Genomic DNA, 22,970 nt, shown 5'->3' with positions numbered 1-22,970 from the left:
GGGATCCCTGTTACCTGCTTCTTTACCCCCCTTCTGGCATTTCATGGGGATGGTCATTTGCCATTTGCACCCCACCTGCACGAGGCCCCTCCCTCTGGACTGTCCATTCTCAAGGGCAGAACTTCCGCTGCGTCCATCTCTGTCCCCCCTGAGAAGTGTGACCACACTGTCCAAGCATCTCTCTTTCCTTTTCCCCCAGGCAGGGCTGGTGTGGAGAGCATGGGGAGGACGTGCAGAGAGCTTTTCTCCGTGTCATGTGACAGTGACGAGTTGGTGCATCAGGGAGTGGCCTGTTCTGCCTGTACTTTCATCGTCTAACACACTGAAGGTCTGAGGTTCCTGCTGTTTGTCTGCCTCCTCCGGTCAGAACATAAGCCCCATGAGGACCACGCTTTTGCCCATTGTATTCACCATGGGACCCTCAGCCACTGAGGCACACCGGCTGGTGCACAGGAAGCATTCAGTGTATCACTGTTGAATGGACTAATGTGGCAAAAGGAACAAGATCTCAAAACAAAATCATCTTAGTCTGCTTAGTGTTTGCACCAAGCATACCAGAAAGACATGAACTAAGACGCCCCAGTATCCCAGCATCCCCGGGATTCCCCAAATCCATCAACAACAAATCCCCTGCAAACCCTGGGCACTGGCCTGAGGCATGTATGCCGCCACCAAGCGGGGGTGTCTGTCCCTCCAAGAGCACACTGGGCCACCTCTCTAGTGCACACTCCGTCTGCCAAGTCTCCTTGCCATTCATTCACCGTGGATGGTGTTTGGCACTGAACTGCGTGCCCACCAAAATTCACAGGTTACAGCTCCAGATCCCTGTACCTCTGAATGTGACTGTATGTGGAGACGGGGACTTTCAAGAGACAATGGAGGTGAGATTAGGTCACGAGGGTGGGCTCTAACCCAAGAGCCCTGATGTCCATATAATCAGGGGAGATCCGGACTCAGAGGGAAGACCATGTGATGACTGAGAGAGAAACGCACCCCCGACCCCTCCCCTTGCACGTCTCACCCCCGAATTGTGAAAAAAGAACTGTTTTGCCTACGCCCCACAGCCCACCTGTGGAACCTCGGTATGGCCGTCCAAGCAAGCCAACGCAGGGAGGGAAATACAAAGGGGGAACACGAGTGTTTGTGTTTAAAGGGTGCCCCGGTGGAAGGCAGGCCCACGCGCCGAGTGAGCTGTGAAATGGTGTGGACACCGAGTGAGGAGGAGGGGAATAAAGTAACAAAGCCAGGTATAATGTATCGACATTTTTTTATATTTGGTATTTGTAAGTCTTTAAAAAAATTTTTTTTCAGGCCATATTTTTCTTACAAAACAAAGAAAAGCAATCAACAGCAATACTCTGTACAAGTGTAACAAACATTAGAAATATGCATCATTCCAAAATAGTTACAAGAAAATTACAGTTTTAAAGTCTACATCAACACATCCTACCACCTGGGCCCCACAGCCTGGCAGGGACGGGGAAGCTACAGTGTGCAGAACACTCAACGGCTCTGGGGAGTGAAAGCTCAGAGCTTGGGACCGCTGACGCCAATCACATCCGCCACCGAGTCCTGTGGAGCTCTGTGCGCAGGATCCAGCATTCCGGAAGAAACCAGAGCTTTTCCATCCCCGACGCAGAGCAGACTGGAATCAGCGGCCAGCCCCCACCTCCCAGGAGCCCCTGACAAGGAGAAGCCCGAATCCAGTGGAGTCTGTGCTTCCAAGTCCAGCTGGAGGTCACTGCCTGGGCACAGAGAGCGGACCCCAAATGTCATTTCCTCCTGGCGCCAGTCGTCGCTACATTTAACTTTGGAGGCAAAACATCTTTGCTCTGGGAAGAGATCCCATGACCCGAATCCCCCAAGCCACTGCCCATCAATCTTTGGCTCTTTGACTGCTGGCTGCCCCACCCTGGCTGCTCTCCTGCGGGCAACCCCAGTGCTAGCATGGCAGAGGATTCCACCAGCCCCACGATGGCACTCGACCCCTCAAATCTGAGTTCGCCACTCCTGGGCTTGGGGCAGGAGCTCAAACACATCTTCCTCTTTCCTGTGACCACTAACCCGCACCCCCAGCCCCTATGTCTGTTATATTTTTTACATATTAATCTTCCCTTTTCCATCACTGCTATAAATACGGTCGCCACCCCCACGGGCTGCAGCCCCAGCCACCCTTGGGGCTCAGAGAGGCATTGTGACCTCTGGGTGACCTGCCATTTGGAATCCGGACCTCGGGGCACAAGCCTTCCCCAGGGATTCAGAGTGAGGCCAGGCAGTGGCTTGCGGGCTGCGGCCGGGCTCCCAGGCCCACACCAGGCAGAAGGGAGGAGGGCTTCTGGTTTTTGACTTTTCACACAACATGGTTATAATTATTGTTTTCATTAGTTTCAAAGGAATTCGGAGGGCCCAGCCCTTCCCCCGCCCCGTGTCTCCGTGGCAGTGGTGTGGGCAGAGGGGGCAGGGCGGGCATCTCCACGGGATTTCACACCGGCCACACAGGCTTCCTGACAAACCGCAGCAGGGCGGGGTGGCCCCAGAACTGCCGCCCGCACAGGAACCTCCCAGTGGCACCACAGGGCGAGCGCACCAGGATCCACGCGCCCGGGCGGGGGGCCCGGTCAGTGCCAGGGTGTGGAAGCAACACACCCGAACCCAGGTGCCCTCAGCACCTCGGACCGTGGCTTCCCTGAAACCCACGCCTCCGAAGCTGAGTCCAGAGGGGCCTGACCTGGCCGGCCCGCCCGCCCATTCCTTCAGGAGTCGGATACAGAAGGAACTGCTCACTAGAAAGAGAGCAAAGGGTTCAGCAAAAAGTGCAATTTCCACTTGGGCAGCAAGCTTCTCCCAAAACCTGACACCACCGCCGCCTCTCCTTTCAGTTTTTTCGGGACCTCTCCGGGAAAGGGGGACAAAAGACGCCTGAACTGAATCGAGGGCTCTCAGGACCTTGTGGTTCATCCTTCGCAACCCCAAAATACCCAGTCACATGTTCAGTCTGGCATCAAAGTGCGGGCACACCGAGGGGAGAGGCGGGGTCAGGAGACCGGCTGCAGGCGGGCACTCGGCCCGGGCCTGGGGAAGAGACCTGCCCCGTCTTCAACGGGACACGTGTGTCCCCAGTTTACAGCAGGTTCATGGCTGTGGCACACGGCCACGGGCTCTCAGGGACCGGGACATTCCTTCATAAGACCTTGTATACTTCATTGCCTGTTGAAGGACACACTCAGCATCTCTCCACAATATAACCTGAGCCACAATATAAAATAAAAAGAAACAATCCTTTCATGTTAATGCCTTGAGAAGTTTACAGATTATGTACCAATAAAATAAATCCACATAAATTCTGAAATTCTTGGTGGATACACATCTGAAGCAAAAAAAAAAAAAGTTAATCTACACTTTTTAAAAAATCAAAGTAATTACAGCAGCAGTATAGTGAAAGAGGTTTTAAAAATAATAATTACATCTTTGATACAAATTCAAACTTTGTACACCTCAGTTCAAAGGAATGACTTTTTGAAGAGTTCAGTATACACATGTATATACAGTAGGTACCGATATTGTCCACTGCAGACAGACTAAAGCCAGTGGCCTTTGAAAGAGGAGGAATTAATTTGACACTTGCCACACTGAAGTGTTCACAGACTGCCACGCTTTTAAACACACACATATACACAGACACACACAAAACGCCAACCTGAGTAAAACGTTACTAAAAACCTAGAGCCATCGTGAATCACTAAGCCACATATTGCACCTTTAAATAATCCTTCTTACCAAATACAGAAACGAGAAAAAGCAAAAAACGGGGACCAGTGCTGGAGAGTCCAGCGCTGGGGGGGGGGCTCTTTTGCTTCCCCAGCCTCAAAATCCTCAAGGTGACACGTGGTCTCCACTCTCAGCCCCGGGGCTGAGAGTGTGCCTGGCAGGCACGTCTTTGGGAGAAATGGGGGGGGGACAGAATAGAACACAAAAGGGGGTGGGGGCGTCTCCTCTGATCAGACAGGAGCAGGAATGTCACTGAGAAGGCCGAACTTCTGATCCTAAACTACTGTTTAAATATTCCACATATTCCAATTATGAGATTCAATACAAAAATAGAGAAATCTACTGAGTGTTGCCTGTGGAAGCATAATTCAGAAAAGGCACGTGTTCAAATAGAAAACCCCGGTGGGGGGGAGGGGCCACGGACGACCCCTGCCCCCCACAGGGTCACCATCCACAGTTAGGCAGGTTCCCTCAGCAAGATTCCAAGACACAGTAGGTAAAAATAGACCTCTGATACTTAAAATATATTCAACCCAATACAGTCCTGGCTTTAGCATGTGGATCATAGAAAATAGTCTTTAAAAACAAATCTTGTTTCGACAAAAAAAGTCATAGCTCACTTGTCCTAATTTTCCATAATTCCCAAGGACAAAAGACGTGAACTCATCCATTGGTGGCCAGGAATGTCACTGATGGACACGCCCCTCCCACCACCCCCAACAGCCCCAGCTTCTCACTCATCAGGTGTCACGTGTGTGGCTTCACACCCCCCATTAGTTCCAACCAAACAGAACACAGAATGAAGACACCAGACATAAAAGAACTTGTCCACACGAGGGCGTTTCCCTGTGCCCTGGGTGTGATGGGCTAGTCGACTCCAGCAAGGGCGGCCCTTGGGCCTAGGCGATGTGACCATTGATGTGTCCCAGCGTGGCCACTGGCGCGAGGTTTTCGTAGATTGTCATTGCGGTCGTGTTCTGGTAGATGAGATCTACCTTTGAGTCCCTCTGGGATCTGACAATGTCCAAGACACACTGATTGAGGAAAACATACTGGTCCTGTCGGAAAAGGGAAAAGAAGGAAGTGAATGAGCTGCACTCCGGCGATGGGCACCCAACGTTACTTTCAAACAGACTCCCCCGCGCCCACCCCACCTGCCCCACAGCAAACGGCACTTCGAGGTACCACGTGTCAAGGGCTAATCGCATTCTGGCGAAGTCTGAACGCACGGGGAACGAGAATGTCACCGTCAGTGACTGTCAGCCAGAGGGACACATTCCCCACCATGCCTGTCCAAGACGCAGCAGGTAAAGAGAGACCTCTGGCACTTAAACTACATTCAACCCGACACTCTTCTGGCTTTAGCAGCTGGATCTTGTGAAACACCCCCTTAAAAAATCTGTCTTGGAAAAAAAAAAAAAAAGAGTCATTGCCCATTTTTCCTGGTTTTCCATAATTCTCAAGGAAAAATGAAGCGAACTCATCCCGCTGGTGACCAGGAATGAAACTGACAGGCTCACCCCCACCCATGGTCCCCAACAGCCCCAGCTTCACTCCTGTCATGTGTCACGTGTCATATGTGCGGCGTCACACCCAGGAAGAGATACCAGACTCTCGGGAAAGGGCAGAGAAGGGACCTGGGGGTGATGATGCAGAGCAACGAGCGTGTGCAGAACAGGGGGCAAACTGATTCTCAGCAGAGGAGGCAGGTTAGGGGGGCTGATCACGGCAGAGTTGCATGGGGACCACCTGCAGGCAAACCTATCAGAATCTGCAGGCGTCTGTTACGAAGAGGAAGAAGGGTGTATGCCACACAGAAGAATATCCACGACGCTATGAAAGGAAGAAACCACAGGGCAGCATTACTTATAAAATAGGGTCTGAGACCTACTCTGTGTGTGTCTGCATGCACACACACACACATGTCCGTGTGTGTATGTGTGTTCCTCTACAGCTGCACAGAAACTACCATGTGGAAATACGCACAGACTGGCGACTTCTGGGGAGTGCAGTTGGGGGAGAAGAAGGAAAAGGCAAAAACATATTGTGTATAATCCTGTACTGTCGTATTTTTTCATGTCGACGGTTAATATTATGTTCAAAACATTTTATGGAAAAGGGACATGAAACGAATTTGTAGGCAGGTGTAAGATTTTCCTGTTTCCCAAACGAGGAAAAAAGATTGAGAGCCGCTACTCTACAGAATTAGGGAGAAAACAGGAAACGCCTGCTCTGACCAGCGCTGGAGGGGGATCCCACGCCTCACACAGGACCAGGCCACTCAGCCCCCGGCACGCGGTGTCCCCAGGCCTCAGTAGCAGAGCGCACATTCACTGACTTCTCAATGGCTGCACGGTGACCGCCTGAGGCAAAATGAATATTCTGCTCTCCCCCTGGCGGGGGCCCACTCAACCCCACAGCTTTGAGAAAGGCCATTTCCCAGTGTACTGGTTGAGAACGTGCCACAAAAACAATGTTTGTCGGGAACATTTCAGGGAAAGCCAAATCTGACGATCTTACACAAGCGACACTGTCAGTATTGAGCGTCCACTGCCTCCCGCAGCTGCGTGACTGGTGCTCTGAACAGCCCCAAGGCCAGTGCGGCTACCCTGCTCCGGATGCTCACGCAGCACGATGCAGCCTCACACTATTGGCTTTGATAAGCCTGCTCACGGGCTCAGTTTCAGGACGATCAGAGCTTCTCAGAAACAAAGGGAGCAGATGCCAGTTTTTGGAGAGTGACATCCGGAAGCCAAAGCTCAGAGATTGGCATAGGTTTGCCACAGGCGGCTGAGTGAGGACCCTGGTAGGTCTGGGTATGTGGTGCCATTGCCGCCACCCTGTATCCCAGGTAGTTCAAGCCCATGTCGGTTTTGGATCTTAAAGAAACCAGTGTCACATCATGGCCAAGAGCCAGAACAATCTGGAAGGGTGAAAGAGTTGGACACACGTATGTGTCCTGACACAACCTTTCACAAACAAACAGGAAGGGGGACGGTCAGACAGACGCAGGCCTCACCTCGGTCTGCACCATCAAAGGCCTGTGCATTCGAAGGTCATACACAATCCCGTACACGTCCACTGCGTTCTCGTTCTCCATCTGGTAGATGAGACGGTCGATGGCGATGAACGTGCCCGTCCGCCCAACGCCCGCACTGGAAGGGAAGAGAAACGAGCGTGGCGCTGGGGGTTCCCTGGCTGCACGGCTCCCACGTTCCCCGTGCGTGTGTTTTGCTCTCCGCCACCATCAGACCCTGAGGACACAGCCCAGGGCCACTCAGCACTCGCTCAGGTGAAGCCTCAGCAAGTCACACTGCACCGGCTTGGACTTCCTTTGGAGTCCAATGCACTTCAAATGCACAATGAAGCACTTTGCTAGAGATTCTTAAACCTCAGAGCTGTTCAAGTTACCACCATAAAGTAGGACGGCAAGGGCCATCAATTTAGTCCCCACAGGGCAACGAGGCCTCTCCTTTCTGCTGTCTTAAAATCAATTTCTCCAGCTTTAAAGCTACTGTCATTGTTCGGGAGAAGGGCTGGCAAACTTCTGCTGTTATGGGCCAGACTGTAAATACCTTCAGCTGGCAACCGAAAGGCCCCTTCCTGCCACCGAGGCACGAAAGTAACTGCAGACCCTGTGCCAACTAATGAGAATGGCTACGTTCTGATGAAACTCTACAAAAACAGGCAGCAAAGAAAGATGCTGGTGATAGTTTCCGGGGGGTATACTTATCCCCAAACTCAAGTTATATATAGTATGTACAATATTTGTGTGTCAAAAAACATTTTTAAATGGAAAAATAAAACAAATGAGAATGATGTGCCTTGGCTGGTGTGACTCAGTGGACTGAGTACTGGCCTGTGAACAAAAGAGTCACCGGTTCAATTCTCAGTCAAGGCGCCTGCCTGGGTTGTGGGCCAGGTCCCCAGTAGGGGGCACGCAAGAGGCAACCACACACTGATGGTTCTCTCCCTCTCTCCCTTCTTTCTCCTCTCTCTAAAAGATAAATTTTTTTTAAAGTACGTGTTTCAACATTATCAAATAACAAACATGCTGAATGAACACAGCAGGTTGCAGAATGATGTGTGTATGAAAAAATCCGGTGCAAGTGTAAAGCTAGATGAAATCGCAGAGGTATATACACACACAATGAAATTATAAAAGCACAGGACGAAGATGAACTTTAGAGCCACGTTCACCTGTGTGAGGAGAAGGCAACAAGAGGCCAGTAAGTGGAGACTTTACATCTATAATGCATTAGTAACCAAAAAAACCATGTGTGGCCTCATGGTATACTTTATTAAATTGTTATTATTGTCTACATTTTTGTAACATTAAAATATTTTACAATAAACATTATAAATATGAAAGACATTATGGTTTAAAAAATACATAGGCAACGGACCAGATCCGGCCCAGGAGCCACAGTTTGCCAGTCCCGGCCCCAGAGTTTCGGGAGTAAGTCGTGGTCCCCCATCCACGCCCTTCCCGGATTTGTAACTGCCTGCCGCACGCATCTCACACCCCGCCTTCCCGAAGCGGCCGTCCTCACAACTGCCTTTGAAATCTGTCCCACGGGAGCGCATCTGCCTACCTGCAATGCACCAGAACCGGCGATTCAGGGGGACTCTGCTTCATGTAGTCGCGAACCAGATACCGGAAGTTGATGAGGAGGTCGGTGGTGTCCGGCACCCCGTGGTCAGGCCAGGAGGTGAAGTGGAACTGTCGCAGAGGGTGACTGTCACTTGTCATGTTCTGAAAGCCAAGGAAAGGGGTTAGATCTGGAGAGAAAGACTGCCTAGCAAGAGCAGAAAGGCTAGTGAAATCAAGCCTTCCTGAATGCTGAACCGCAGCGGGGGGCAGCTGAAAGGCAGCTAAACAGGGGTGGTTACAACCAGAAATTGGAAGTTTACACTGGTGCAACAGCTAATAAAGTGCCTGCACAAACTTTTAAAAATATTTTTTATTTATTTATTTTTAGAGAGAGGGGAAGGAAAGGAGAGAGAGAGAAACATCCATGTGTGGTTGCCTCTCATGTGCTCCCCACTGCGAACCTGGCCTGCAACCCAGGCTTGTGCCCTGACTGGGAATCGAACCAGTGACCATTTGATTCACAGGCCCACCCTCAGTCCACTGAGCTACACTAGCCAGGGCCTGCATGAACTTTGATGTGTTCACCCAATCTCCTCTAAAGACAAGAGAGCAAAGGTTCCGAGAGGGAAAGTAACGTCCCCAACACTCAGCCCAGATGCAGAGTCCACCATCCTCTGTCGTGGGGTTCAGGCCCCTTCCCTTCCCCAGCACAGTTTTCTGCCAACCACGTGCTCACTTTCTCACACCTACAACTCCGTAGCGCTTCACCAACCCCGGCCCTGAGCCCACCTGGGAATATCACTGAGCTGAAATAAATATGTACAAATACAACTAGCATAGTCGGTGCTTCAGGGCAGGAACTGCCTCCTAATTCCTGTGTCTCCCAGAGAACCTAAAACCATGAGGGGCACATAGCAAGCACCAATACTTAGAATCGCAGGCACTTGAGAAAGGGCCTTCCCCCAAAAACATGCATTTCAACATCAGGAAGAAAGCAGAAAGTGAACCTTGTTATAACAGAGTAACACAGTTATTATCTTGATTATCAGAACCCCACCCAGGCTGGGCCCTTCCTGCCCCGCACTGAACGCTCCTCCTGATGCCCACAGCCAGGCCCTGCCCTCGCTCACCTACACTGGACTGCAGGCCCTGCCCTCGGAATCTCCTTCCAGCCTCTGCTGTGATGCACTCTTCACGATATGCATGAAACGCTGCCTCCCAGCATGTTCTCTTACTACACTCACGATAACGATCCAGTCCACACAGCTCTCACTGCTCACAGTGAATCGTGATACAGAGACTACAAAGCCCATAGCTTAGCTATCCAGTCTCCAAAGGCTAGACACGCACATGGTGTCCAAATCACGTCCCCCACCACGACAAAGAAGGCTGGGCTTCATTTTTATGAACAGTAAGCCTTCTCCTGCACTTCAGCTTGTCTCTTTGGGGAAGATTCTCAAACTTGGGACCACCAGATCAAAGGGAAATGGATATTTTTATGCCTTTGATATAAACTGCCAAGGGTTATGCCAATTTATACAATTTCTGCCCATCAGGAGACATCAGTGTTACTTCCTGACACTGCTTTTTTTTTTCTTTAACACTCTTAAGAAAAGAAAAAGACACATAAGCTGACTTTCTAAAATGCCTACAGAATTTACTGGATTTGTTTTCATAGTTTGGGGCAGTAAGGGAAGCCAGGTGCCCTGGAATCCTATTAATGAAACTGTTACCATAAACTGCTCCCACAGGAAATGGCATTCCTGACGCCGTATTTCCAACCAGCTAATCTGAAAGGACCCTGCTTTGTAACCCCAGCTGTGCGTGCAAGTCACCTGGAAGTGCAAGGAAAAGAGCGATGGGCGCTGAGCCAGCCCTTAAGGTCCATTTTAGTCAAGAGGAACAGGAAATGCCCCTTAAGAAAGTAGAGCTAAAGGACTGCCTTAGCGTTTGTAAAGACATGAATTGTTTTACTCTGTAAAGGAAAAAGCAAAAATATTTTTTAGATGCATAGAAAAAAAATACTGGTTAAGACTGCCCTACAAAGCATCGGCCCTAAAATTAACACAGGGGAGTACACAGGAGACCCAAGCACCTGGAGGTCCTACTTACGTTTTTCACCGTGAAGTCTCTGATGGTCCATTCTGGAAGAACGATTTCTGAGGTCATTGCCACAGTGAGGCTCCCATAGTCCTTGGCCTGCTTGGAAGGCCAGTACTCCTCACATTTGGTCTAGAATGAAAATGCATTTTAATGCAAAGACGCAGGTCACGCCATCTGCTATCACTGAAGCCTAACGAGGGAGACCAGATATTGACAACTGGCATGAGGGGCTGATTAAGTCCCTTAGATGGGTTCGGCTTGACCCTTAAAATTGTGGTTTTTTTCATTTACAACTGTTGCCAACTCTTAAAATTGGAAGGTTTTTTCATAAAAATCCAGACTTCTGGCTTCTGTTGAAAGAAGCAGACAATGTGGCCGACGCTGAACCCCCATTTCTGCATGAAAACTGACCGAGAGCCCAGCAGCAGCTGTAACTTCCCAGGGGACACAGTCCCACCAGCGCCCAGTGGCCCAACAGCAACCCCCTCCCCCCACCCCCGCCTCTGCAAACTAAATGTCTTCAATCGACCCACAACCACGCCCAGCTGGAAGAAATGAGGCCTTTCCCACAACCGTCAGGGACACACTAACTGTAACACAAACACAGACACCAGTGAAGAGCACCAGATGAAATCATTTTAGGATCTTGGCTCCTATAAGGTGGGCAAGCAAATGGGAACAGAAGTAAAAATCGAGAAACCACCACTGAGAATATCTGCAGCCACATGTAGCAAACAATTTAAAAGACACACACACACACTCCACTTTCCGAAGGGTGCTCTGCCGCAAGTGGGTGGTTTCCAAATCTGGCAGTTCCCAAACCTGGCTTGTTATTTGTTTGACCACGGAGGTCTGTTTCACTTTAAAAGCGGATGCCCGGGTCCCACCTCCAGAGAGTCTGACCCAGGCAGGGGATCTACACTTTTTCAAAGACCCCAGTTTCTGGTCTGCTGCTCCACGGAAGAACACAGGATTTGAACACATGCTGACATGGAGCTCATTTCCAGCTCAGCCTCGTTACCAGCTGGGTTTTCGTTGCCACCTTGTGGACAAGGCCTTAAACTCTCTGGGCCCCTGTGTCTCCATCAATAAAATGATGATACCACCTCACAGGGTTGTTTGGGAAAGAAAGAACATGCATGGAGTTCTCTTGTGCAGAAAATGTGCTGGCTCCCTTCCTGTTTTGCTCAGAACAAGTATCACCCACTTCACCTCTGACTTAAGATGAGCAAGGGACCATCTAACTTCATCTTCATGGTCTTTGCTCATTTCACTACCCCATTTTTGTTTGTCCAACAGATATTTATAATCATGTTCCATGTGTGAGCCATTGGGCTAAACAGCGCCATGCAGTGGCCTTGCATTCATAAACAATGTTCCTTTGTTTGCATTAACGGCCTGTTCTCCTGACACAAGAAGGGGGTGCAGAGCCCTCCTTCTGTTTCACAAGAAATGTGGAGACGGAAACCCTGTCTTACTGTTCTTTGTTACCTGTCATCCCTCCACGCCCAGCCCCTGACCCAGGACCTCACACACACTCGGGCTGGAAACACATCTGCTATATGAAAGGGAAGTGAAGAACATTAGAAGCAATGACGCCTGACGGGTCCTCGCTGTCGTGCACCTGCAGCAGCGGGAGCGGCTGCTCCTAGGACTATCTCCATGCAGCTGTTGGGTCCCCCACCGGTCTTCTGAGTGAGAAATTCTAAAGGTGTTTCTGATGCATGTTAAAGTTTGAAAGCCACTGGCTTAGGGACTCAAGTCCTATCCTGTTCCTCAAATAACAGACCTACGTGAAAAAAAATTCAGAGCAACATTAGGTCCTATTGCTCAGGTACAGGCTTTCTGAATCTAGCATGTTTTCCAGTCCTCCTCAGGTCCCCATGGAGATATGGGGCTTTATTACTAGAAGAAATTGTATCTTTAATGGAAGCGGCCAGGGCACTGAAGGCCACCACAAAGGAGCGAGGACTCCTGAGACTTATCTGGGGATAAGTCTGAGATTGTTCAGGAAGAAAAGTTTCCAGGGCTAAAAACTAAGTTTGAGCATCGCCAGGTTGGTCAGGTATCACCTCTCACAGATGAAGAAGCGGGTTGCTTAGAGACACAATGAGCCTGCAGCCAATCAGAGCCAGAGAAGGGCGGAGCTGCGCCCTGTGGGGTACATCTTGCCCCAGGCCCAGGAGGCTTCCCACACACTAACCCAATTCCTTCTATTAACCAACTCCAGCAGCAGCAACTCAGTGAATAGAGAATATTATTATTCCACAAATGAAGTTAGTAGCAACATAGATTTTTTAAAGAATTTTTTTTTACTCTGTAGTTATTTTAGTTGATTTTAAATAAAATTGTCCTTTAAACTTTTTACTTGGAAAAGAAAAAGACAGAAAACAAGTTTCTAAGAATAGAGGTGCTCATGTCTGGAGAAGTGTTTTTTTTTAAGGCAAGTGGGAAAAAATTAAAAGGACAAATGGTTTTAAGACACCCTTCCACCACAGTAAAAAAAATAATAATAATAATAATGAATGAATGAACTTAATCAGATGTACTTTTGAAAGGTGCTTACCCTCCCCTGTTCGACGCACTTGGTCAGCATGACAATGGCATACACGTTTTTCTCCCAAACCATTCGCCAAAAATCTTTCAAAGTGTTGGGTAAAGGTCCTTGTGTGGCGATGAATTCTTTCTTGGAATGGTAGCCCTACAAATGGAAAGTGGCATGCACTCAATGTCAAAGAAGCAGAAGGAGGAGCTCTGGAGCCCCCCACCCCAGCCAGCGGGGGCTGGCAGGCCGGCTCCCACTTACAGGCATGTAGTTGGCATTGACGTAGTCGTCAGCAGAGTGGGTGTGGACGGAAAGCCTGACACGCGAGATATCATCTGCGACATGAAGAGAGAAAGGTCCTCGTGAGAAGCGAGTGTGTGAGGGCAGTGAGTTACAAGACAGAAAAGAGAAGCCCACAGCGGCAACACGGGGGCTCTGTCACACCTTGAAGGGACACGGGTTGGCACTGCACATGTGTGGCCACGTTTAATCCTCACCGGCGCCCTGTGTCATGTGGCCCAGAAGAGGTATGTGGTGTCAGTGGCAGAATCGAGGATGGAATCCAGGCTGCCTGCCATGGGCCATGCCCTGAGCAATGGTGCTTTTTCCTCAAAACCATCCCACAAGCTTTTGTGGGGTGATTTTACAGATTCACCTTACAGATAAGGAACCAGAGTCAGAGAAATTAAGTGACTCCTCCAGACACTTCTTTCTTGTGAACGGCAGCTGGAATTCAAAGCTAGCGCCTTGTCCACTAGGATTAAACAAATTGCCCCACTGGGTACAAACTCAGGTTAACCTTCCCACCCTTTTCACGCTTTCTCTAGTCTCCTAAAAAAAAACTGTTATGAAAAGTACCAAATTCAAGTATAAACTGAATGTACAAGACTACTATGGGTGGGAGGATCTAAAATACAAAAGTCTCGTGTTTTCCAAGTAGGGTCATCTCAAAAACACACAAACTTGCCTGCTGGAAAAATAAAATGATAGCCGTAGATTCGAATGTCAGACCAAGTTATCAGCAACACCACTGATGTTTCCCGTCTTTGCCTAACCACTTTCTCACCCTCCCCTGGACAAAATAACAATGCCAAACTCTTACAAAATTGAGTTCCAGCCTACAATCTCCCAATAAAAACAATACCCAAACTCTGGATCTGAAAATCTCCACGGACGGCCACCAAGAGCAGGCCAACAACCCCAGGTGAGTCCTGGAAGGGCGGGGCTGGGCGGGTGCTACCCACCCAGTTTTAAAAGCATTTCTCTCATAATATGGACCTGTGTCCACTGCCAATGCGGGGAAATGAAGAGAAAGAATCGGGAGCTGGGAAATCCTGAATCTAGACAGAAGTTAACATTTCAGGCCGGGAAAGAAAAACCAGCTTCACGTAAAAGAGGCAACGTCTCCACACGTCCTGCCGTGCAAGTCACCAGAAAAGCCAGTCACTTTCAGCTACATCGGAACACAGCTGTCATTCTCTTTGTGCCCGAATTCCCACCCGAAAGAGAAAGCACAAAGGACGTTCTAGCGGAAAGGGTTTACTTGTTGTCTAAATGAACGATGTGATAAACAGTTACATTTTAAACTCAATTTGCTGCTATCCCTGCCAGTGTGGCTGCAGACATTGTTAAGTCTCAAAAACAGGAGCGAACCCAAATGTAGTTCATGCTCAGCTGTGAAATGTGCCCAGCCCACCAGAGACACACCTGGACAAGCAGAGAGTGCCTGTCACTCCCTGACTATCCTCCTCTTCTTTCTAGAACCACATTAACGGAAATAAAGGAGCTGAGAGACAGAGCGGTTAACAGCACAGGCTCTGGAGGGAGCTAGGGTTAGGGGCTGGGTGAAGGGATTGGTGGTTACAGGATAGCCACGGGGGTGTAAAGTACAGTGCAGGAAATACAACCAATAACATGGTAATGACTGTGTGTGGTACCAGGTGGGTACTGGAAATATCAGGGGGACCACTTTGTAAAGTACATGATTGTCTAACCACTATGCTGTACACCTGAAATTAATACAAAGTAGCACAGTCGAAGGTCAACTGTAACTGGAAAATATTTTTAAATTAAGAAAAATAACAATTAAAATGCACAGGCTTTGGCCTTGTCCCTGAATGAAAGTGGCAAATTTTGGCCGAGCCTGGTCCTGCCAATGATGTCTGTGTGAATTTGGACAAATCCCTTAGCCACTCTGTGCCCGATACTCCTCATCTGCAAAGTGAATATTCCACCACCCATTCCCTGAGGTTGCCATGAGGACAGAATTCAATAGAATATGCCCAAATACAGTGCTCAGCACACAGCAGGTGACAAATGAATGGCTGTGGAAGTGGCCAGCTGGTGTCTTGATTCCCCTCCCCTCTACCATTCGAGGGAAGACTGTGTGTGAAAATCAACTCACAAGGCAGAACATTATTATAGCGATTCTTTCCTCTGTTCTCAGCCAGTTCCGCTGCATATTTGGGCTGATTAATTCCAACAAGCTTCAGATCCTGCAGGGAAAACAAATGAGTTGTTCACTTAGTTAGTGTTCAAATATTGTTGATACTGAGCACGGAGTGTGGCAGAATTCAATGGGACTGCAGCATGACGACAGCCAACCCTGCCGTGTTCAGTAGCACGTGTTTCCTATGCCGCAGTGTGGGCACCTGTGGAGGGTGGTGGGCGTGGCCATCTGGGGGTGGGGTCCAGCGGGCCTGGGGGTGAGGCATCCAGGGGACAGAAGACACAAGCCCTTTGCCTGTGACTTCACGGAACCCTCTGGAATCCACCTCCACCACGCAGCCTCGGCCCCAGCCCCCGCACACCCCATCTGGTGTCTTTCCTGCTCACAGTGTCCTAATTACTTTAGTTAACAGCCCGCTGGCTTGGGTGCCCAGGTTCTGTATCTCTACATAATCTTCAGGGGTCAGCAAGAATCCAAGGTCCATCGAGGTCCAGGCGCTTACAGCCAAAACAGCCACAGCACAACCCCAAGGGGCACATGAGAGCTTCTCTGTTCTCCGGGAGGGTCGAGTCGCCTCACACCCAGAGCCCCACCATGAAACAAAAATGGGCCATTTTACAACCTTCGGGAAAAACAACGCAAAGAAAACACGACGTTTACGACCACGTACTTCATATTCTTCTGCGAACCCGCAGTTGGAGTCAGCCTGCTGCTTCTTAAAGTAGGCCTCAAAATTCTCCACTCTGACTAACTTGGACCTAAGAAAACAAGACAATGTATTGGAACGTTTACATTCAATACGGCGGAAATAGAAAAATACAAGTTGTTTTTGTTTTTTGTTTTTTTAAAGCAAAGAGCTTACTCACTTTTTAGGTCTTCATCATAGAAAGAGAGAGAAAAAAATATGCAGTTAGAAAAAATGACTCAACCATGCCTCTGGAAATAAACATCTTCCCAAAACAAGAAACTATATGGTGTAATATTGTATAGGGAAGGGAAGTTGGGGGAGGGGTCAGTATAATATTATTTACAAAACTGGGCATCAGGAAATTCAACTTCTAGACCCTGTGATGTAACTGACTGGCTTTGTAACTTTGAGCAAGGTCGCTGCTCCTAGGTCTGGATAACCTGTTCTGTAATCACAACATATGTACATATGAGTAGGATTGGTGGTAGAACAGGGTCGGTATGGCTCTCCTTGCCAAAGCAGCACATGGCAAGGAGCCGGCTGCCGCACACTGATAAACACGCATTCCTCGCAGACAGCAAAGCTAGCAAGAACTCCTGGACGATTGCGGCCAAGTGTGTCTGTCAGGAAAAATGACAGCAAGTCCCACCAAAGATTCTCTAGATAGTTACCAAACAGATGGGGGATTGAAGCACTTAAAATAAAGCTCATAACTTTAGAGACTTACTTAATTTGAGAAAAGGGCAAGTCATTGTGCTTTGCATCTTTCCTGTTGCAAAAGAAAAGAAGCATTAGACAAAAACCATTAATTCTGTGCTGTGCCCCTTTCGTGGGCCCACAGAACGCCTTCCCTGGAGTTAGTTCCCACGCAGCACTCACCTTGTGTGCTGGTACCAACCTTAGCGGTCTAAGCAATAAGTGCCCATTGGAAAACTGTGAAGTTCCTCTCTGTTATACCATCCAAAAGCATGGAAGAATCTCACTCAAGCAGCTTTTAGGAAATTCCTGGTATAAATATCTATCAGCAGCATTACCTTATTGTAAAGTGAGGCTCATTTATTTCACACTCTGCTTTTTAGAAAGGCTTTCTGATAAGTTAATGGAATAAACTAGAAAATATATCCAGCATAGGGAAGGTAGTGAGGCACCTGGCACTCTCCTGCACCCTTGGCTAAACCCCATACTGGTGTTTAAAAAAAAACTTTCCAAAAGATAATTTGGCATCAGTATCAAAATTGAAAGCAGGTATACCCACTGACTCAGCCACTGAGCACCTTGGCATTTATGAAAATAACTGTGAATGTGCCCACATCTTTGGGTACAAGGATAGGTAACTATGGCAAAAGGGAAAAAAGGAAATTGGCTATAAAATACATACAGTGGAATATCCTGTATTCACTTAAAGACAAAATGAAGCTGTCCCCATGTCTTAAGTGAATAAAGCAAACTAGAAAATAACATGTATAATATGATTCCACTTGTGTGTGTGTGTGTCTATATGTGTTTGTGTGTGACTTCAGTAATAACATCAATGTCAAGGGCAGTTCCATATGGGTGCTGCAATTATGGATTTTCTTTGCTCTCCTTTGCTTCTTTTATTATACACAGCAGTACCACTTCTATTTTAACAAGATACAATAACAATGTTTTTGACCCCTCCCTTGAAAAAAACAAGTATCAGCATCTAATGCAAAAAGCTGGACACCCGGCACGGCCTATTAACTGAGTCGGTGGCAGAAGAACCGGGCGTGGCCGCTTTAGAAACCCTGGCCCGGGTGAAAACTCCCTGGCCGGCTGTGCATAATGACAGCGCTGCATCGCAGGAGACACACAGGCTGCACACACCACACAGTCGGGCGAGAGGGTGTGGGACCAAGAGCAGAGACCAGTTTCGAGTCCATTTCCACACTCAGCTTCCTCCCCACCGTGGGGCCAATAAGACCTGCCTCCCAGGGCCTCGTGCGTGAGAGGTTTCGTAGAAAGCACAAATCCAGGCACACAGTAAGCGTTCAAAACAGAGTTGTTGTCTTTACAATTTAACTGCCTCAAGTGGTAGTTGGACAGATGAACTAGTCATATCATCACAGCCTACAAGGCACAAACACTATGCAAAGCACTTTTATTTGTTCAGTGCTCTGCAGGGTCAGGAGTTTTATCGCCATCACACATGAGGACACTTAACGCCAACCTCCCTAACGACTGACTAGTCAGAGACAGGGTGTGGGTTCAAAGTCCCCTAACTCTAAACCGAACTCTCTTAACACCAGGAAAGTGGTTTCTTTGGGTTTGGTTTCTTTTTATTGAATTTATTGAGGTGACATTAGGTAATAAAATTATATAGGTCTCAGGTGCACAGTTCTATAATACATCATCTGTATATTGTATGTTCACCACCGCAAGTCAAGCCTCCTTCCATCACCACTTACCCCCCTACACTGTCCACTCTCCCCAACCTCTCTTTCCCTCTGGTAATCACCATACTGTTCTCTGTGTCTATGAGTTCGTGTGTTTATTTGTGTATTTTTGCTTAATCCCTCCGCCTTTTTCACCCGGCCTCAGGAAACGGATTTGTGCACCAGAACACACTGTTTGCAAGCAGTGACCACACTGCAGGGCCTGCCCATGGCCTGACGTCAGGGCTGGGATCTGCCTGGAAACCCTCCAGCTGGGGGTGGGGGTGCAATGCGACCATGCCTGCCGTCAGGACCCTGCATAATGGGGACATGGGGGCTCGTGATGCTGTTCCTTCCAACTGCGTAAAAGTCTGAAATTTTCCATGATAAAAAGCTTCCTTTCAAAAAGGAGGGTAGTATTATTATTATTAATATAAGCAAGAGTCACCTTTTCTTTCTCCAGAAGATGAAGCCTCCGACGGCCACGATGACCAGGGCACCGAAGATGCATCCAAACACCGCTCCACAGATGACTCCTGGGAAAAGCCCACACGGGAGCCGCCTTGTAGAGGCCGACCCCCAGGAGAGCCCTCGAACCACAGAGAGCGCCCGACATACACTGAGTTAAACGGCTTCGGACCTAACACGAGTCCAAGCGTTTGGGCGACTTGTCCCCAGGCCCCACTAACTGGAGGTCCCGAAACAGTCACGGCTCCTCTCCCTGTCTCAGTCCCCCCTCAACGGCAAATTTAGGGAACGGGGTTAGATCAGTGATTTTCAGGTTCTCACCCACGGATTTCTTACTTCCAATGAAACTGCATGCAGGGCCCATTGTACAAAAGAGAAAGCCAGGCAGGACCGCTCATGTTGAGGTGGGGGTGGGAGTGGGGGGCGTCTCGGGGCTCGGCCCTGTGATGTGAAGCACCTTCCGAGGCTACTCGGTGCGTGTGAGTGGAAGTATCTACAGCTCCGCGCTCGGGTGACATGAAACCCACTTCTGTGTTGGGGAAGGAAGTGGAGACTCCCTGCACTTCACTTCTGGGGCAGGAGTTCTTTCCTGTCGTGAGCAACTACCCAGTGTGAAGACCAGGCAAACGGATGAGCCAGTTGGTCAGCATGACTCTGGCCTGAGAGGTGGGGGATGTATCCTGCTGGGGTCCCTGAAGCTCCTAAATCACCTTGTTCTGTGTGGTAAAGGACAGGAGTGCTTGGTGAGCAATCTGAGACCAGAATGTCAGGCCTGTCTCTAAGCCACAGGGAAACCTGCGGCAAGTCAAACCCTCTCGGGGCTTCAACGCCTGCATTTCTAAAATGGGTTGGACAAGACATTCCTGTGCCTCCTTCAAGGATTCTACGCACCAAGTCTCACTGAGGGTCTGGCACGCGGGCACCCCAATCCCTGTACCAGGAAAAAGGACTGAAGTGTGGCAGGCATTCACAGGAGGGCGGGGCCTTTGGGGACAGGTGACATCTCAGCTTCTGAGAGAAGAAACCAAGCACTCCAACGCCTCTGGAGCCCAAGGGAGGCCGAGACACCAGCCTTCTGTGGACACTGGCTGCAAACACCCACTGCATTGCTCACAGCACACGGTTCTTCCCCTACCTGGGTCCTGGGGCAGGAAAACGGCGTCTGAGTAGCGACTGAAGGACACGTAGCTCCTGTTCCCATCTATGAGAAGACCGTCAGTGCCAAAGGTAATATTGGTGAAGCCGGCCACACACGCCCTGCAGGACAACGGGGGGGAAAGAGGAGGCTGAGACGTGTCCAACACCAGGCACACGAGCTGCGCTCCCAGGAGGCTCGGCTCCCGAAGAGGAAGAACCGGGAGGCCTCACCGATAGGAGCCCAGGGGCTCCAGCTTCCCGTTGTAATAGCCGTGCGTGTTCGACTCATTCCCCACGTTGATTTCATATTTCAAGACTTCAGACAAGCCCTCGGAACTTGCGTTTTCTCCTGTGGTTATGAAGTACGTCACGTAAGTAGCCGAGGCCCCCTTTTTGAAATCTTCATACGTATGGCTCAAAACCTCTGCCGACGGGTTAGCTGAGAAAGGCATGAGAGGGGGAATCATAAGACAGTGACTGCACAAAGAGTTCAGTCTCCCACCGTCTCGACCATGACCCTGAGGGTGGGTGACAGCGATGAGAGCCGCCGCCCCTGAAGGACACTTCCCATTGCCAGGCTTTACTAGAATTAAGTTCTAAGCGCTTTACTTACATCAATTCATTGAACCCCCACAACAACCTCTTCACACGGGTTCACTATCCCCACCTGACAGATGGGAAAGTGAAGGCACGGAAAGCAAAAAGGGCCCGAGGCCACACTGCCCGCGTGGGGGGCTGCGTTTCTAACCCACACGGTCTGACGCGATCTCGACCACCCCAGGCTGGGACCGTTCAGTCCAACCACTGCCCCCCACATTCAGCAATGGTCTGAGTGTGGAAGTCGCTGAAAACCTTCAGAGCAAAATGATGAGGTATTTGAATCAGACCCAAATGAAAAGGCAGAGAGAGATCTCAGCGTCACTTCCTGAAGTTTTGCTGCAGGTTTGCAAAACCAGCAAATTCCTTGTCTTTCAGGATCCCCACGCCTGGTGGTGTGTTTGAGCCCCACCTTCCCTGAGGACATGAGGACAGTCATAGGCTGAACAATGCAGAAGGAGCCGTTCCTCAGTATTCGCAAGTAAAGAACCACCAAAAACAACACAACTTGGCTTTCCCTATCCAGGCCTTGTACAAAGCACCCACACGGCCAGCAAAGACACCCTCGAATCGTTCCTTTCCTCCTCCCAGAGGATGCGCCGGAGCCCTTTAGGGAAAGGCGGCCTTTCATCCGCCTCCTCTCTCAGCTATGAGGATGCTGTGTGCAAGTTCCCACTACAAATGCAAATCATTCCGTCTGCTTTCAAGAGAAAGTCACGCTTTGCCGATGATTTGTGTGTGTGCATTTGCATGTGTGTGTGTGTGTGTGTGTGTGTGTGTGAGAGAGAGACATTCTGCCCCCTAAAGGATAATACCCCGTGGTGCAAAAGAGACAAAAAACCTAGATCTGAGGTCAGCGAGTCAGGGCCCATGGACCAAATCCAGCTGGCCACCCACCCGTGCTGGTGAATGACATTTTGTTGGAACAGCTGCACTCACTGTCCCCGCGAGCCCCGGAGAGGGAGGGCACTCTGTCCGTGTCACCCACGACTTTCCGGAGCCACACCCCCGTGTCACCCACGACCGCTGTCACACTGCCCCGGAGAGGAGAAGAGCTGAGTCAGGCCAGAGACAGGAAGGCCTCCAAAGTTGCAAGTGTTTGCCATCTGGCCCCTTTCCAGAAAGTTGGTCGACCCCTGACCTAGACCATCAGGCAAACAGCAGACGCCTCCCACCCCCATCTGTGTGCCAAGCGTGGGCTACGGTGTAGACACAGACGTGTGTTTGTACCTCTAATGTGCCTTGGTGGGTACAGAAACGGGGCCTGGCCAGGGTGTCACTCCCTGGCTGTTTAACCCATAATGACCCCCGCCCTTACCTTCCCCAGTGGTGAGAATGAGAGCGTAGGCTTTGATGGGCCCGTGGCTGGCTTCAAACCCACTGAACTTGACCTTTACCGAATTGTGACTGATAGATGTAATATTAGGAGATCCATCTGGAGGAGGTGGGTCTGAAACAGAGCAAATCAAAGAGGATCATGCAACCTCTGAAACCAAAAAAGGAACAAAATCATTAAGGAGAGAATTTGCAGTGCCCGCCCGTGCTCTGGAAGCTGTGTGCTGGGCTCACACAAAGCAAATCCAGGAGCAAGGGGCAGGGAAGGGACGGGTGGGAGCCTGCCTGCTTCACAGGGACCTCCTCAGGGGCCCGGCCACATCGCCAGGGCGGCCTCCCACACACAGCCTTGTTGGCGGAAGGCGACCTGCCTTTCTTCTGCCCCCGGCCCCTCCTGACCCAGAAGGGCCAGGTTCCCCATCCTGAGAACTGGGGCAGGAGAAGGAGGTGAGTGACTGTGTGGAAGGAACTCTGAGGTGGGGACCCGGGAGCCATACACAGACATCTGCTTGCTGCACAGACTAGGCCATGGGAGGAATCAGCCTGCTGAGAACAGGCGGAGTGGAGGGAGGCAGAGATGGCGTGGAGACAATGCAGGTTCTCCTGAGACCTGGCCACACTCGTGCGCCGCGTCCTTGCGCACATCAAGTCCTCACTTTGCGGGAGTAGGTTTAAATGCTCTCTAGAGAAATCCAACCACAGAACGCCCCCTGGGGGTGCCTCACCTTTCCAAGCAAAGCTCATGAAGCTCCTCTAGGAATTAACACAATGGGAAGGGCGTGCTGAATTAAAGATGACCCTTCTCCACACACCTGCTCTACCTAAACTTGTCCCCACATACAGTGTGTTTCCACTGCTATGTTCAAGACTTAGGGAGACCTGGAAAAGGGGGC

The 22,970-nt window shown here is 49.8% G+C and overlaps 1 protein-coding gene across 3 annotated transcripts in view; it reads right to left on the bottom strand.

Annotated features, from left to right (window-relative positions):
• Positions 1-1,250: 1,250 nt before the first annotated feature.
• The window catches only part of PTPRJ (protein tyrosine phosphatase receptor type J), a 142,306-nt gene continuing 120,586 nt past the window's right edge, over positions 1,251-22,970 (bottom strand). For 2 of the 3 annotated variants that reach the window (XM_037166113.2, XM_053673084.1), the window contains exons 12-25: positions 22,061-22,192; positions 20,377-20,584; positions 20,144-20,265; positions 18,989-19,076; positions 16,875-16,916; positions 16,326-16,334; positions 16,130-16,217; positions 15,415-15,505; positions 13,272-13,345; positions 13,032-13,166; positions 10,475-10,594; positions 8,364-8,524; positions 6,788-6,923; positions 1,251-4,826 (exon numbers count right to left, since the gene is read on the bottom strand). In XM_037166113.2, coding sequence (XP_037022008.2) covers positions 4,668-4,826; positions 6,788-6,923; positions 8,364-8,524; positions 10,475-10,594; positions 13,032-13,166; positions 13,272-13,345; positions 15,415-15,505; positions 16,130-16,217; positions 16,326-16,334; positions 16,875-16,916; positions 18,989-19,076; positions 20,144-20,265; positions 20,377-20,584; positions 22,061-22,192 — 1,565 coding nt within the window. In that variant the 3' untranslated portion in view covers positions 1,251-4,667. The remainder of the gene's footprint in view (positions 4,827-6,787; positions 6,924-8,363; positions 8,525-10,474; positions 10,595-13,031; positions 13,167-13,271; positions 13,346-15,414; positions 15,506-16,129; positions 16,218-16,325; positions 16,335-16,874; positions 16,917-18,988; positions 19,077-20,143; positions 20,266-20,376; positions 20,585-22,060; positions 22,193-22,970) is intronic. The other variant, XM_053673083.1, reaches the window with a different exon arrangement.

The sequence above is a fragment of the Artibeus jamaicensis genome, unplaced genomic scaffold (genome assembly GCF_021234435.1).
Source record: "Artibeus jamaicensis isolate MK-2021 breed Jamaican fruit bat unplaced genomic scaffold, CSHL_Jam_final contig_797, whole genome shotgun sequence".
Taxonomy (NCBI): Eukaryota; Metazoa; Chordata; class Mammalia; order Chiroptera; family Phyllostomidae; genus Artibeus; species Artibeus jamaicensis.
This window is presented reverse-complemented; position numbering and strand designations above follow the sequence as displayed.